The sequence below is a fragment of the Herpailurus yagouaroundi genome, unplaced genomic scaffold (assembly GCF_014898765.1).
Source record: "Herpailurus yagouaroundi ecotype Mexico unplaced genomic scaffold, PumYag 222, whole genome shotgun sequence".
NCBI classification, from domain to species: Eukaryota; Metazoa; Chordata; class Mammalia; order Carnivora; family Felidae; genus Herpailurus; species Herpailurus yagouaroundi.
In genome coordinates, this window is record NW_024412453.1 from 7,614,804 (window position 1) to 7,628,916 (window position 14,113).

At 40.6% G+C, this 14,113-nt stretch overlaps 1 protein-coding gene across 4 annotated transcripts in view; it reads left to right on the forward strand.

Annotated features, from left to right (window-relative positions):
* PARN (poly(A)-specific ribonuclease) overlaps positions 1 to 14,113 on the forward strand; it is a 169,608-nt gene that overhangs the window by 63,945 nt on the left and 91,550 nt on the right. For all 4 annotated transcript variants that reach the window (XR_005785616.1, XM_040458992.1, XM_040458994.1 and 1 more), the window contains one exon: positions 2,347 to 2,421. Coding sequence is in view for 3 of the 4 variants with exons in the window: in XM_040458992.1 (XP_040314926.1) it covers positions 2,347 to 2,421 (75 nt within the window). In the remaining variant the exon portion in view is untranslated. The remainder of the gene's footprint in view (positions 1 to 2,346; positions 2,422 to 14,113) is intronic.

Genomic DNA, 14,113 nt, shown 5'->3' on the forward strand with positions numbered 1-14,113 from the left:
GGAGGGGCAGAGGGAGAGAAGAATCTTTTTTTTTTTTTTTTTGAGAGAGAGAGAGGGCACAAGTGAGCAAGGGGCAGAGAGAGAGAGAATCCCATGAGGGACAGAGAGACAGAGAGAGAGAGAAAGTCAGGGCTCATGTTTCTTGCCCCAAGCAGGGATCGAGCTTACCCGAAACGGGGCTCATGGCAAGAGAGAGGATCTTAAGGAGGCTCCACGCTCAGAGTGGGGGTCCAACACAGGGCTCGATCCCACGACCCTGGGATCATGACCTGGGTTGAAATCGAGAGTCAGACGCTCACCTGACTGAGCGACCCAGGCGCCCCATCGCTGACTGTGAGGCTTCTTTACGCTTTTCTGTATTTCCTAAAATAAGCATATATGTATTAGATTTTATAAGCAAAACACTTTACAGACTTAACTTTTAGAAACGTAAGCGAAACAAGGTATGTTTCCCACTCTTTGCAGCCATCTCAATGACGTCTGAAATTCTGGTCTTGCTTGTTAATTTAAATACAGATCTGGAAATGCAATTGAATTTCATGGCTAACTTGTTTTGAGAGCTTTTGATGTTGTTGCCGTTCTTTCTCGAATTGCGAAGTGCTTACCCTATTTAGTCAACCTTTAATTGGGTAAATTAAGTAGAAGGCTCAGGGGAGAATTTTGTTTTCTTTTTTTTTTTTTTAACATTTTTTTAAAAGTGTATTTATGTATTAGAGAGAGAGCACAAGCAGGGGAAGGACAGAGAGAAAGGGAGAAAGAGAATCCCAAGCAGGCTCCACGCTGTCAGTGCAGAGCCCAATGCGGGGCTTGAACCCATCAACCCTGAGATCATGACCTGAGCTAAAATCAAGAGTTGGACGCTCAACCAACTGAGCCACCCAGGTGCCCCTCAATTTTTTCTTTTTAAGTTTATTTATTTTGAGAGAGCGAAAAAGCCTAGGTGGGAGAGGGGCAGAGAGAAGGTGAGAGAGAATCCCAAGCAGGTTTTGCACTGCCATCTTGGAGCCTGATGTGGGGCTGGAACCCATGAACTGTGACATCATGACCTGAGCCTAAGTCAGACGCTTAACTTGACTGAGCCATCCAAGCGCCCCTGTTTTCGTTTTACTTAAAAAACAAATGAGTTGTGTGATACTGGACAGATAATCTCTCTGTGTGTCTGTGTCCTCACTGGAGATGCTGATGATGCCACTTACTGTATTCAGCATTTCACGAGGACTAAATGAGCTAATTCGTGGAAGGCATTTAGCATAGTTTGTGGCCTACAGCGACTAAATAAATGTTGACTATTATTATTTATCTAAAACACACACAGTAGAGAAGGGACTTTAGTCATTGAGGAAGTCATTATGGTACCTTGCTGTGCAACAGGAAGTGAGTTTTTGTCCTATGACAATGAGTTTGCAAGCATTTGTAGCCTTTGAAAATTTCAGCAGGAATTAAAAACATTTTTTTCACTACTAACTTCCAGTGATGTTTACCCAGTTTTAATAATTCCAGTCTTGCGTGCCTTTTGGAGGAGAGCGGTAGCAGAATAATTAGGCCTCTGCTTCCCCTTGAGTTTTCTCGAGCTCCTGCCCCACCACGCCTGTCCTTCCTTCTCCCCAGCGCCCTCGTGCCTTCTGTCTGTCTGCAGGTGGTTAGCCTTTCTGGAAGGTCTGTCTCTCTTCATGTGAACATCACTTGGTTTCGCTAGACTGCTTTCTGCCCCTCTCGGTTTTTTCTTGCCTCCGTTAGTCTGTCTTGGTTTCCTCTCTCTGACACCTTCTTTTCTTTGGTCCTCGTCTACCTGCTACCTGTTTGCTTTACCTGGCCTTGAGATCAACGTTGAGTTTTTCTCACTTCTTGCTACTTGGATTCCTTTTGTGTTTTCCAGTTGTAATTTTCAAAGCTTATGCCTCTCCTGAAATGCTTAATGCAGTAAGTGCCATCGTCATCATCTGATGAGGACAGAGATGCAGAGAGATTATCTGTCCAGTATCACACAAGTCATTTGTTTTTTTTAATTAAAATGAAAACAGGGGCGCCTGGGTGGCTCAGGCGGTTAAGCGTCCGCCTTCGGCTCAGGTCATGGTGTCACGGTCTGTGGGTTCGACTCCCACATTGGGCTCTGTGCTGACGGCTCAGAACCTGGAGCCTGCTTCAGATTCTGTGTCTCCCTCTCCCTCTCTGCCCCTCCCCTGCTCATTCTCTCTCTCTCTCTAAAATGAATAAATATTAAAAAGGAAAACTAGGGGAAAATTTTTAAAAAATTAACACATTCTGAAATATATCAGACATGCAAGTGAAGTCTGGTAGTGATCTGAAGGGTCACATGTTCCCTTTACTTTTATTTCGCTATTACAGGTAACATTCAGATATCCTGGATTGATGACACATCAGCGTTTGTCTCTCTCAGCCAGCCCGAACAAGTACAGATTGGTGAGTGCTTGGGGTAGAGGTTTTGTATATGAATGAAAATGCAAGCTTGCCCTCTTTATGCGGTGGCTCCAGTCCTCTGATTCACAAGCATTGCTGCCTGGTTTGTTTAGAGCTGTGTCTAAAATAAAGGGGGTAATCAGTCAGTATCACGTGTAGATTGCCTCCTTTCTGTTCCCCTCGCGTTGCACTTTTTTAAAACGAGTTGCAGATTGGCTTTGAGAATTAAAAGTGGCAAATTGAGCAGAATGGGGAGCATCAAAAAGTGATACCTGTATCCATTGTTCGTCTCTGTACGTTTTCCATTTATTTATGTTTTTGTCATCTATTCATTTCATTAAACTTGTCTCGAATACTTGTTTTACAAACACACTGGAAGATGTTTTATTTGCTTTCAAAATAGAACAGTAAAAGATGGAACACCACATCTCTTACTGGATCCTAAATAACTTTGCTATTAACCATCTGAAAATGTATTTCCTTAGGATTGAAAGTTATTGATAAAATATGTGTTGTTAAACAGCTGCTTCCTCAAATAGATTTCAAGTTTCCCTGGTGCTTAATAATGTAAGCTGTGTGGAATTTTAAAGTGTTATGTCTTTTTTTTTTTTAATGTTTATTTATTTACTTTGAGAGAGACAGTGCTTGTGTGAGTGGCAGAGGGGCAGAGGGAGAGAGAGAGAGAATCTTAGGCAGGTTCCATGCTCAGCAGCACAGAGCCTGACGCGGGGCTCGATCCCACGACCGTGAGATCATGACCTGAGCTGAAATCGAGTCTGACTCTCAACCGCCTGAGCCACCCAAGCTCCCCTAAAGTGATATGTCTAATTAAACTTTTGTTTATTTAACAAGGTACCACATACTGAAACTATATAATTCTGATAATATAACTAAATGAGTAACTATATATGAAAACTTCCACAAGTACGCCCATTCAGATCAGAGTATTTTGGTGTTTCTTCTTAATTATATGACCACTGCAGGAATATAGGTTACATTGCAGTGAAGAGCTTAGGCTCTGGAATCACACTGCTGCCCTACCTGTAGTTGTATGACCTTGGGCAAGTTCTTTAACCTTGACAAGCTTCTGCTTATCTCTGTAAAGTGAGGATGACAGTATGAATTTATTGGGGTTATTGTGAAGATTACAGGAGATGATGTATGTGAAGCTTGGCACAGCTTTGAACGTGTATGACGATTACTTGGTAGTGGATTTCAGTGTGAAATGTCCTTCAGGAGCATGTGACACCGAGAATAGTGTTGGATACAGGGTGTGAATGATGTTGCTTGTTAAATGTTTTGGTATTTGCTTATTTCTGTGATTCATTCTCCTGCGATCCTTAGAAAGGCCGTTGAGATGGCCCCCAGAGGGACTGATTATTAGAGAGGCAAAGATAACTTCGGGGAGGGGAAAGGGACTCTGAGATCGAGAGTGTAACAAGACTTTCTTGCTGCTGCAAGGACACAGAACTAGAACTTTTGGCTGGAAGTCTAGCCACACCTCCTTGGCCCAGCATCACCCTTCACCTCCCTCACAGCGCATACTTGTGTGACACTGAAGCCACACGGTGGGGTAGAGGAGATGCAGACTGCCCCGGGGCCTACCCTCGCCCCACCGCTCGTCGGCTGTGTGTCTTTGGGCAGGTTATGTGAACTCTCCAAGCCATGGGCTCCTCATCTGAGAGGTGGATTCGGTGACGGGTACTTTGTGAAGCGAGGTCACGGACATTAGTGGGGGGCCTGGCACTCCACCAGCGGTGCTTGACAAATGCTAGGTGATTATTCCCCTATCTGCTTGGCCTCCCTTGCTGCGAACAGTAAAAATGAGAGTGTGTGAACGTGCCATGAGATGTGTAAAGCACCAGCTGGTGGTATTTGCTTGCACACACGAGCAGACTCCTCGTTTATGTGTGTGCGGTATCACAGCTTCTTGTGACATTCCTTTGGTACCATGTTTGATGTCTAGTAATGCTTGCTCCCTTACTTACGATCGCAGTATGCCTCCAACGGTAGCTTTTGAGCTCAGTATTTCATTCAGCGATACCTGAAATCTGGGAACTGCATTTCAGAATCACGTTGCTCCGGAGGCACATCATTTGATTGGTTTTGTGTGTTGCTTCCCTCAGGGCAGTATTGAGTCTGCCTCATTCCCCACTGACTCCTTCTCCAGTGCCCGGAACGCACCGTGGCATGAGTAGAAACGTGTGTTTGAGTGGGTAACATGGGGAAGAGGCCAAGATGAAATTGTGACCTTTTTACCTTTTTCCTCCTACCTGAAGTAGGTGACTATTGTGTCTCAAGAGATGCAGCTTTACTAGTAAAGTCTCAGTTTCCATTGTAGGTTCTTACACAGAGGACAACACTTAACAGAAATACCTGGCCATTTGCACATGCTGTGCCTATGACCATAAGTTTCTTTGCCACAAGCCACCTCTTTATTCTCCTTTTCCTCCAGAGCTTGGCTATGTCCCGTTTCCTGCCTCATGTCGGCTTAAACATCCATTTCCCTGGATGTCTCCTTCTCTGGGCCCCATTTCTGTGCAGCCTGGCATCCTTCATGGATATACCTTGTTTGATTATCTTCCTTGGTGAACTGTAAACTCTTTGAGAGCAGGAACCAGACCTCTTGCTCACCGTGGTGTTTTTAGTGCTGAGAGTAAATGTTTATTGAGCTGGGTAAATGATAGTCAAAGTATCATGACTTGGAAATACCTTTTTGCTGGGGCATCTGGGTGGCTCAGTCGGTTAAGCATCTGACTTCAGCTCAGGTCATGATCTCACAGCTCGTGAGTTTGAGCCCCGTGTGGGGCTCTGTGCTGACAGCTCAGAGCCTGGAGCCTGCTTCGGATTCTTTGTCTCCCTCTCTCTCTGCCCCTCCCCTGCTTGTATTCTGTCTCTCTCTCTCAAAAATAAATAAAAAAACATTTAAAAATTTTTTTAAAAAATGCCTTTTTACATGGGATGGATATTTATAATGTCTCTGGTCTTTTGCCGTGATGTCTAAAATTATGCAGTTTCATTGAAAGTGTAAAAATCTGTTTTTTATAGTAGTAATTCTGATGATGAGAGAGACCTAGGATAGCTAATGTGCTGCAAATCCTATTAGTGTTAACTTAAACAAATTACTTATTCATTTCAGCGGAAACAAAGGGCCTGTTAGATCAATAATGTAACATTGGAAAAATCATTAAATGCCTATTTATATAGCAGCTTGTAATGGCTTCTTTGGCTCTGTTACAAACTAATTTTTGATTTACATTTAAGAAATGGCTTCTAAACTGACACCTGTCTTTTGATAATACTAAGTCTAACCAAGATTTAAAAAAAAACCAAAACATTGTCAGTATCTTGAATATGAAAGTTCTCTTTTTCTAGGGAACGTTGTTATACTAATAATTAAAATCTTTCTACTGAGTGCCATTTGGTTTGATTCCTGATTGTTTTGTTTGTTTGCAAAACATCAAGGTGAGGGTCTTTGTGGCTTTGGGGTGTTCAGGTGGTGATAGCCCATTCAAGCCATACATTGAGCATTGTTCCCCGGTAGCTCTTGAGGTAAGGTAGTTCGTGACCATGGAGAATGTCACTTAATGTCACTGTTGGGGAATTTTCCTCAAAGAACTGGAGTGAGAAATCACCTTTCATTGTAACTTCTGAATTGCTCATTCATATTTAAGATTCTTATATTCCTGGGGCACCTGGGTGGCTCAGTTGGTTAAACATCCAGCTCTGGGTTTCAGCTCAGGTTATGATCTCCTGGTTCGTGGGATTGAGCCCCGCCTCAGGCTCCGTGCTGATAGCTTGGAGCCTGCTTGGGATTCTCTCTCCCTCTCTCTCTCTGCCCCTCTCCTGTGTTCTTTCGCTCAAAATAAATAAATAAAAATAAACTTGCAAAAAAACCCAAGATTTTTATATACCTAATGTAGTTTTGTTAGGGAGGGGCCCAGCAATATTTCAAAAGTTCAGAGAACCTTCTAGTCATACCCTCAATCTTTAGACATTGAGTATTTTTGTCTTGAGTGTCCTAAATGCATCATACATTTTCATAATAATAGCTTGAGAAAAAAAAAAACTTTTCACTTATGTTGAAAGCTGGAAATTGTAGCATACTGCCAGAAATATTTAAAAAGCAGAAATTGATAAAGGCACTTCAGAAGAGGTAGAAATCTGACAATTATTTTGTAAAGCCAGCAGGTAGTTGTATAAATTTCTGATATGCTGCCTTAGGAGCTCGTTCAGGACAGTTTGTTGGGATGGAGGGAGAAACTTGCTTCACTTCACTTTAGAGTATGAGCATGTTTATATTAAATTGTACTTTTAAACGCACAGCTTTTATTTGCGCAGAACAGGCAAATCTTTGAGTTGTGGATATGACCCGAGGCGATTAGTCAGCATTGTTTTTGCTAAAGGGTGCTTATAACTTTAAAATTTACCTATGCTTTTTGTTTTCCTTTTAATGCCTGCAGAGTCTGTAGTGATAATGCCTTGCTTCATATGTGATATTAGTGATGTGTGTTCTTATTTTTCCTTGATCATGCTTGGTGGGGGTTACTAATTTCGACGGTCTTTTCAAAGAACCAGCTTTTGTTTTAATTCATTTTCTGTATTGTTTATTATTGCCTATTTACTGGGTTTCTCCCCTTTTTTTTTCTTCCCTTTTTCCTTCCTTTTATTGGCTTAGGGCTTACTTTGCCCTTCTTCTTCCCACTTCCTGAAGTAGAGCCCTATGTGATTGATTTTTATTTTATTTTATTCATTTTATTTTATTTTATTTATGTTATATTTTATTTTTTGGGGGGGGGTACAAAAAGGTGATTTTATTAAAGCACAGGGACAGGACCCGTGGGCAGAAAGAGCTGCCTTCTGTGATTGATTTTTTTTTTTTTTCAACGTTTATTTATTTTTGGGACAGAGAGAGACAGAGCATGAACGGGGGAGGGGCAGAGAGAGAGGGAGACACAGAATCGGAAACAGGCTCCAGGCTCTGAGCCATCAGCCCAGAGCCCGACGCGGGGCTCGAACTCCCGGACTGCGAGATCGTGACCTGGCTGAAGGCGGACGCTTAACCGACTGCGCCACCCACGCGCCCCGTGTGATTGATTTTTAAACGTTCTTCTACACTTGTTCACCCCTGGCTTCCTAAAGGTCGCCCCTGGGTCAGTATAGCTCAGTGATCAGCCAGGGAGTGGTCGTGTGTGTGCTTAAACACCTTGAGCCGGTGAGGCTTCTACCTTTTGCCAGCTGGGTTGGGGAAGATATGCGACGTGTAAGCAGTTTGCACGTCTGCCCCATTTCTTACTCTCAGCTGTACCTTCTTACTTTCTGTGTGGGTGTGCAAGCCCTCACAGCCGGCTAGCACTGTGGATGTAGCCGAGACTCTTTCCTAGCCATTGACTTTGACCTTTTTTGTTTCCAATATAAACATTGCAAGCCACAAATTATTCTCTAAGCACTGCTTTAGGTGCCTCCCACAAATTACGTGTTGTAATCCCATTATTATTAAATTAGATGCATTTTCTAATTTCTCCTTTGACCCTGGATTGTTTAGAAGCATATCGCTTCATTTCCAAGTGTTTAGAAATTTTCCTTGAACTCTTGACACTAATTCCTAATTTAATTCTGTTGTGATTAGAGGTTTCGCTATGATTTCAGTCTTCTAAAGTTTACCGAAACTTGCTTTATGGCCTTACGTAAGGTCTACCTTGCTGAACATACTGTGTGCCCCGGAAAAGAATGTGGGTTCTGCAGTATATGGTTTGGTGTGTAAAGGTTACTGGTGCTTAGATATTCAATGTCTTTACCAGTGTTTTATTTAATCTATTATTTTTTGAGAGAGGGTGTTAATAAAATCTCCTGTGATTATGGAATTGTCTATTTCCTTTTAATCGTGTCAGCTTTAAGACTGTGTTATTAGGTGCATACACATTTTTTTAAGTGTTATTTATTTTTGAGAGAGAGAGAGAGAGACAGAGAGAACAAGTGAGGGAGGGGCGGAGAGGGAGTGGGGGGCACAGAATCTGAAGCAGGCTCCAGGCTCTGAGCTGTCAGCGCAGAGCCCAAAGGCGCCTCAGTGCTTTTGTCATTTTAAAATTTGTTCTTTGTTCCCTCTACTTTTGTTCCTTTGTTTCTCCCTCTCCTGTCCTCTTTTGGGTTATTTGAAGTTTTTAAAGAATACCATTTTAATTTCTCTCTTGCCTTTCTAATGCTCACTTCTTTACATTATTTTTTAGTGGTTGCTTTAGATATTTTAACATCTGTTCATAACTTTTCAGTGTAATTAGAGTTCATATTATACCACTTCACACATGATGTAGAAAGCTTACATTCCATACAGGTTCATTTATTGCAGTCCCCATTGGTTTTCAAGCTGTATTTGGTGTATGTATAATATTTGCATGCATTATAAATCCTACAAGGTCGTGTTATAATTTTGCTTTAAGCAGTCATATATATTTTAAGATATTAAAAGGGTGGATTCTTTTCTCTTTACCCAGATACTTACCAATTCAGATGTCTTCATTCATTCCTGAAGGTCCAAGTTTCTTTAGAGGATCATGTCGCTTTAGTGTAAGGAACTTCCATCAGTATTTCTTATAATGCTGCTGTTGTGGCAGCTGATCCTCTTAGTTTTCCTTTATATGAAAATATCTGTATTTTGTCTTCATCCATGTAGGTTATTTTAGCTGGGTATGGAATTCTGGGTTTCTCTTTTAGCATTTTAAAGATGTTGTTCCACTGTCTCCTGGTCTCCAACGGTTTCTGAGGAGAAGTGTACAATAATTGCATCATTGTTGCCATATAGAAATATAGATATTCAAGATTATCTCTTTATCCTTGGTTTCAGCAGTTTGACTATGATGTGTTTAGTAATGGCTTTATTTGTAATTATCCCATTGGGTGTTGACTGAGCTGCTTGAATCTATAAATGTATGTCTTTCACCAGATTTAAGAAGTTTTTAGACATTATTCACATATTTTTTTTCCTGTTCTGTATTCTGTTGTATCTCCTCCTGGGGGCTCCAATTACCTATATGTTAGAGGCTTTTTGATGTTGTTCCAGTAGTTCATTTTTTTTCCTACCTTTCTTTTCTTCTTGCTGGGTATTTCTGTTGATCTACAAGCTCACTGGCTTTTCCTTCAGTTCTCAGTTTTCTACTGTTAAGCTCATCCAGTGAATTTTACTTCGTGTATTATATTTTTCTGTTCTGTTATTTCCATTCAGTTTATTTTTTATCTTTCCTTTTTCTCTGTTGAGGTTTCCTGTCTTCATTTATTTTGAGCCTCTGTTCCTTTACCTCACTGAACATAATTAGAATAGCTTATTTAAAGTCTTTGTCTAATAATTCTAGCATCTGCATCACTTATGTGTTGGTACCTGTTGATCACGGTTCCCTTGAGATGGGTCATGTATTCTTGGCTCTTCACATGCTAAGTAATTTGGGATTGTTTTCCTGGACATTGTGAATATTCTTTTCTGGAGACCCTGCATTCACTTAGATCCCTCAGAAGAGTGTTGATATTTTTAGTTCTAGCAAGCATTTAGTTTAATTAAACTCAGACTACAAACTCATGTCTATGGCAGGTCTGTGGCTCAGATCTCAGCTCAGACTGCTTTCAGTCTGCCACATGTGAGGTTAAGTAAGGGTTGGAGCACCTGGCTCAGTTGGTAGAGCATACAGCTCTTGTTCTCAGGGGCGTAAGTTCTAGCCCCATGTTGGGTGTAGGGATTACTTAAAAATAAAATCTTAAAAAGGTTAAGTAAGCATCATGCAGACACATGGGCTGAGGCTATATACCAAATTTGGAGTTCCCACTTTCTGGTTTCTTCTGTTCTGGGATTCCTTTGTCGCTGGTTGACTCATGCTTCTGGTTCCTCTTACCAGGAAGACATAGGATTCTTCTTTCAGAGTTTTAGTTGCCCTGTACCCCTTTAGCTGCAATTTCCCTTGAGGGCATAATCTCTCTCTGTCTCTCTCTGTCTCTGTCTCTGTCTCTGTCTCTCTCTCTCTCTCTCTCTCTCTCTCTCACACACACACACACACACACACACACACACACACACACACACACAAACCCCCAGGAAATTCACTTTGTGCCAGCTGGCTTCCTCCAATTTTTGACTCCTTTGCAAAATCTACCTGTTTCTGTTTATATTCCAGAGTCCTCAGATACTTGGGGTTGTTTTTGTTTTTTCACTTTTTCTCAGATCAGCAGAAAAGTTGATTTGTCAGAAGCGTATTTCTCCAGTACTGGAGGCAGAATACCTTTATTTGTGCTTTTAAATTGTGTAGTATATGATTTTGGTGGAACACTTCCTGCCATATTATTATGTTGTGCTTAACTACCTCTTTCTGTTTGTTAAATAACATTTATTAAAAAAAAATTTTTTAAATGTTTTATTTATTTTTAAGAGAGAGAGACACAGAGCTTGAGTGGGGATGGGGCAGAGAAAGAGGGAGACACAGAATCTGAAGCACGCTCCAGGCTCTGAGCTGTCAGCACAGAGCCCGACACGGGGCTCGAACTCACGAACTGTGAGATCATGACATGAGCCGAAGCTGGACACTCAACTGAGCCACCCAGGTGCTCCATGTTAAATAACATTTTAAAATCTCATGTTAATGCATTTATTTAAAAAAAAAATTTTTTTTTTTCCAACGTTTATTTATTTTTGGGACAGAGAGAGACAGAGCATGAACGGGCGAGGGGCAGAGAGAGAGGGAGACACAGAATCGGAAACAGGCTCCAGGCTCTGAGCCATCAGCCCAGAGCCCGACGCGGGGCTCGAACTCACGGACCGCGAGATCGTGACCTGGCTGAAGTCGGACGCTTAACCAACTGCGCCACCCAGGTGCCCCATTGCATTTAAAAACAAAAAACAAAAAACAACAAACAACCTGGGACTTAGATCCTTTAACCAATTAAAAGTGACTTAAATTCAGTTCCTTTTGGGTAGGCATGTATGCCAATAGACAAAATCAAAGGATTTGATATGTTTGCTTCTTTCTATTTGTTGCCTTTTTCATCGTTGGCTCGTGCGTTATTGTGTATTTACTCTTGTCAAAGAGGAAATGTGCAGAACATTCAAGAAAGAACCAAAAAAAAAAAAAAGAATGTTTTTCCTTTCATGTTAATTTTCCTAATCTTAAACTCTGTGTAGTGTTACTGTACAACAGTTATCTTGAATTATAAATATAGCAATAGATAAATGAGTTCAGCTGTGACATGACTTTCTAATGGTTCTATTAAATGAGCTTGTTTTAGAGGGAGGCCCTAATAAATTACTTGTGTGTTTAAATGATACATGAGTTTCATGCCGTAAGTACTGCATTCGAGAAGCAATGCATTTGTTTTTATACAGGCGAAGTTTTTGTAGTAGTGGCTTATTGGCAAAGGAAAATCATTATTAGTGAGATAGTGTGAATGTCTTGTTTTGTGTATATATATCTTCTGTTGAAAACTTCGTAAAGCAATTGGCTTTTTTTTTTTAACTCCTCTAAATCACTTAATCTGCAGAAAGTACTGTGGAAATTTTTAATAATATTTATTAAGAGCCTTGTTTTCCTAATTCTCCCATGTGTTTAATCTTGAGAATTAGCAGTGTTGCACATCTGTCCTATGAGATCTGTATCAGGCAGGTTTATTTAAGAGAGTAGCGATAACTTGAAATCTCCCTAATTAGTATTCTTTAGGGCATTAGCTGGTATGAGAATAGGGCAGAAAGCTTCCTGACTGCCAGATAAGGCTTCCCAAGTTCTTAACATAATTACCCGCTTTAAAGCAGCAATAAGAAAATGAGTTCTGTGGCAGTGAGAATGTAACCAGGAGAAAGAGATGCAGTGTTAGAGCTCTGGAGGCTGAATCTTCATGTTCTGTTAAATTGTTTCTGGTCCATAGCAAAGCATGGGATTTGATTTTTGTGTTCTCGAGCCCATGTTGTCTGGATCTAAGAATGTTGGCTTTCTGTTACACTATCAGAGTATTTAGTGGATCTGTCATATTTAATTGTAGTATCACTTGTAACAAACTGCTTTTGTTGTGCTCTCTTGCCCCCAGTTTTAGAAGTAAATCAAATTCATTGTTCGAAATGTGAAAAATACTTGAAAATATGAAGAAGAAAATTCGACCATGGTCTCACAACCTAGTCATAAATACTAGTATTATTTTGATTAGTATTTCTTTTTAGTTACTGTATTTTGTAGAGATGAGTATTTTCATGACTTTTAAAAATCAATTGGGATCTGACTTCAGATGCATTTTTGAGTCTGCTTTTTTAGTTAATATTAGGTCATGAGCGTTTCTCGTGCTGTCACACGGTTTTCTGGGAGTGTTTTCTTTTTCGGATGCATTGCATTTCACGTAACTTATTTAACTATGTCCCTTTTGGATGACAAGTGTTTACTATTTTAAATTCTTTAATTTAAAGAGTGTCTTTATTAATGCCTTAGTCTATCTTTCATTTCAAGACATTTTTTTTCAAGTTTATTTATTTTGAAAGAGAGAGAGAGAACAAGCTGGGGGTAGGCAGAGAGAAGGAGGGACAGATTCCAAGCAGGCTCCGTGCCATCAGCGCAGGGCCTGATGGGGCTCAGACTCACAATTTTATTTTTAAAATAAATTCTGGAGATGCAAAAATCATTAGATTCAAATGAAAACGAAAAAAAAAAATCTAAAAACAGCTCATTTTTTTCTTAGTAAACAGTGATGATTTATTGTTATTAATAGTAACATTTTAAACTACCAGAGAACTCAAAAAATTGTCCAGTGTCCCTCTCTTTATTAACAAAGATAATTGCAGTAATATTTGGGATTTACCTTTCACTTCTGTATATGGTATTTAAGTGTATATTTCATCTAAAGTAATGTATGCTTTGCGTATTGTTTCACAGTTTGTTCTTTTAACAGTTTTCTTTGTTGGACATTTAAGCAATTCTAGGCCTCTTGACTCCTATTCCAAAATAAGCTTTTATTTATTCTTCTGATTGAGCTTTAGAATCGTTTTGTTAGGGTCAGTCAAACAGCCCATTGGTATTTTTCGCTGACATCTTAACCAATTAATTGTATTGACATCTTTATTTGGACATACTGAATCTGTATGACTAGGGATATGATGTGTCCCTTTATACACTCAGATAATTCTGTGTATCCTTGAATGGAGTTGTATGTTTCATTGTTATTTTTATCGTACATACTATTTAAGGTTATGCAGAATACTAAATCGTGCCTGATTTAGTGCCGTGTCGCTCTTAGTGCATTTTTGGAATGTTGGTGGTAGTAGGACGTTTAAAGCTGTGAGGCCGATCTGTCTGATTGTTTTCAGGCCCCTGATAGACAAACTTTGAGGACTCAGTGTGAACGTTGTGTGAGTGTTGTTCCTGAGGCTTCCAGTGCCAGTAGGTGTTGTGTTTTTGTCATCAGAAATAGCAAACTGCTGATGAAGTAGGTTAGCTGTGTCTGTCTTTATGCGTTTACGTTGTTCTCTCATCCGTGATTCCACATTTTACAACCTGATTATTTTTAAAAATGAAATAAATCTGGGGCGCCTGGGTGGCGCAGTCGGTTAAGTGTCCGACTTCAGCCAGGTCACGATCTCGCGGTCCGTGAGTTCGAGCCCCGCGTCGGGCTCCGGGCTGATGGCTCAGAGCCTGGAGTCTGTTTCCGATTCTGTGTCTCCCTCTCTCTCTGCGGCTCGGCCCCC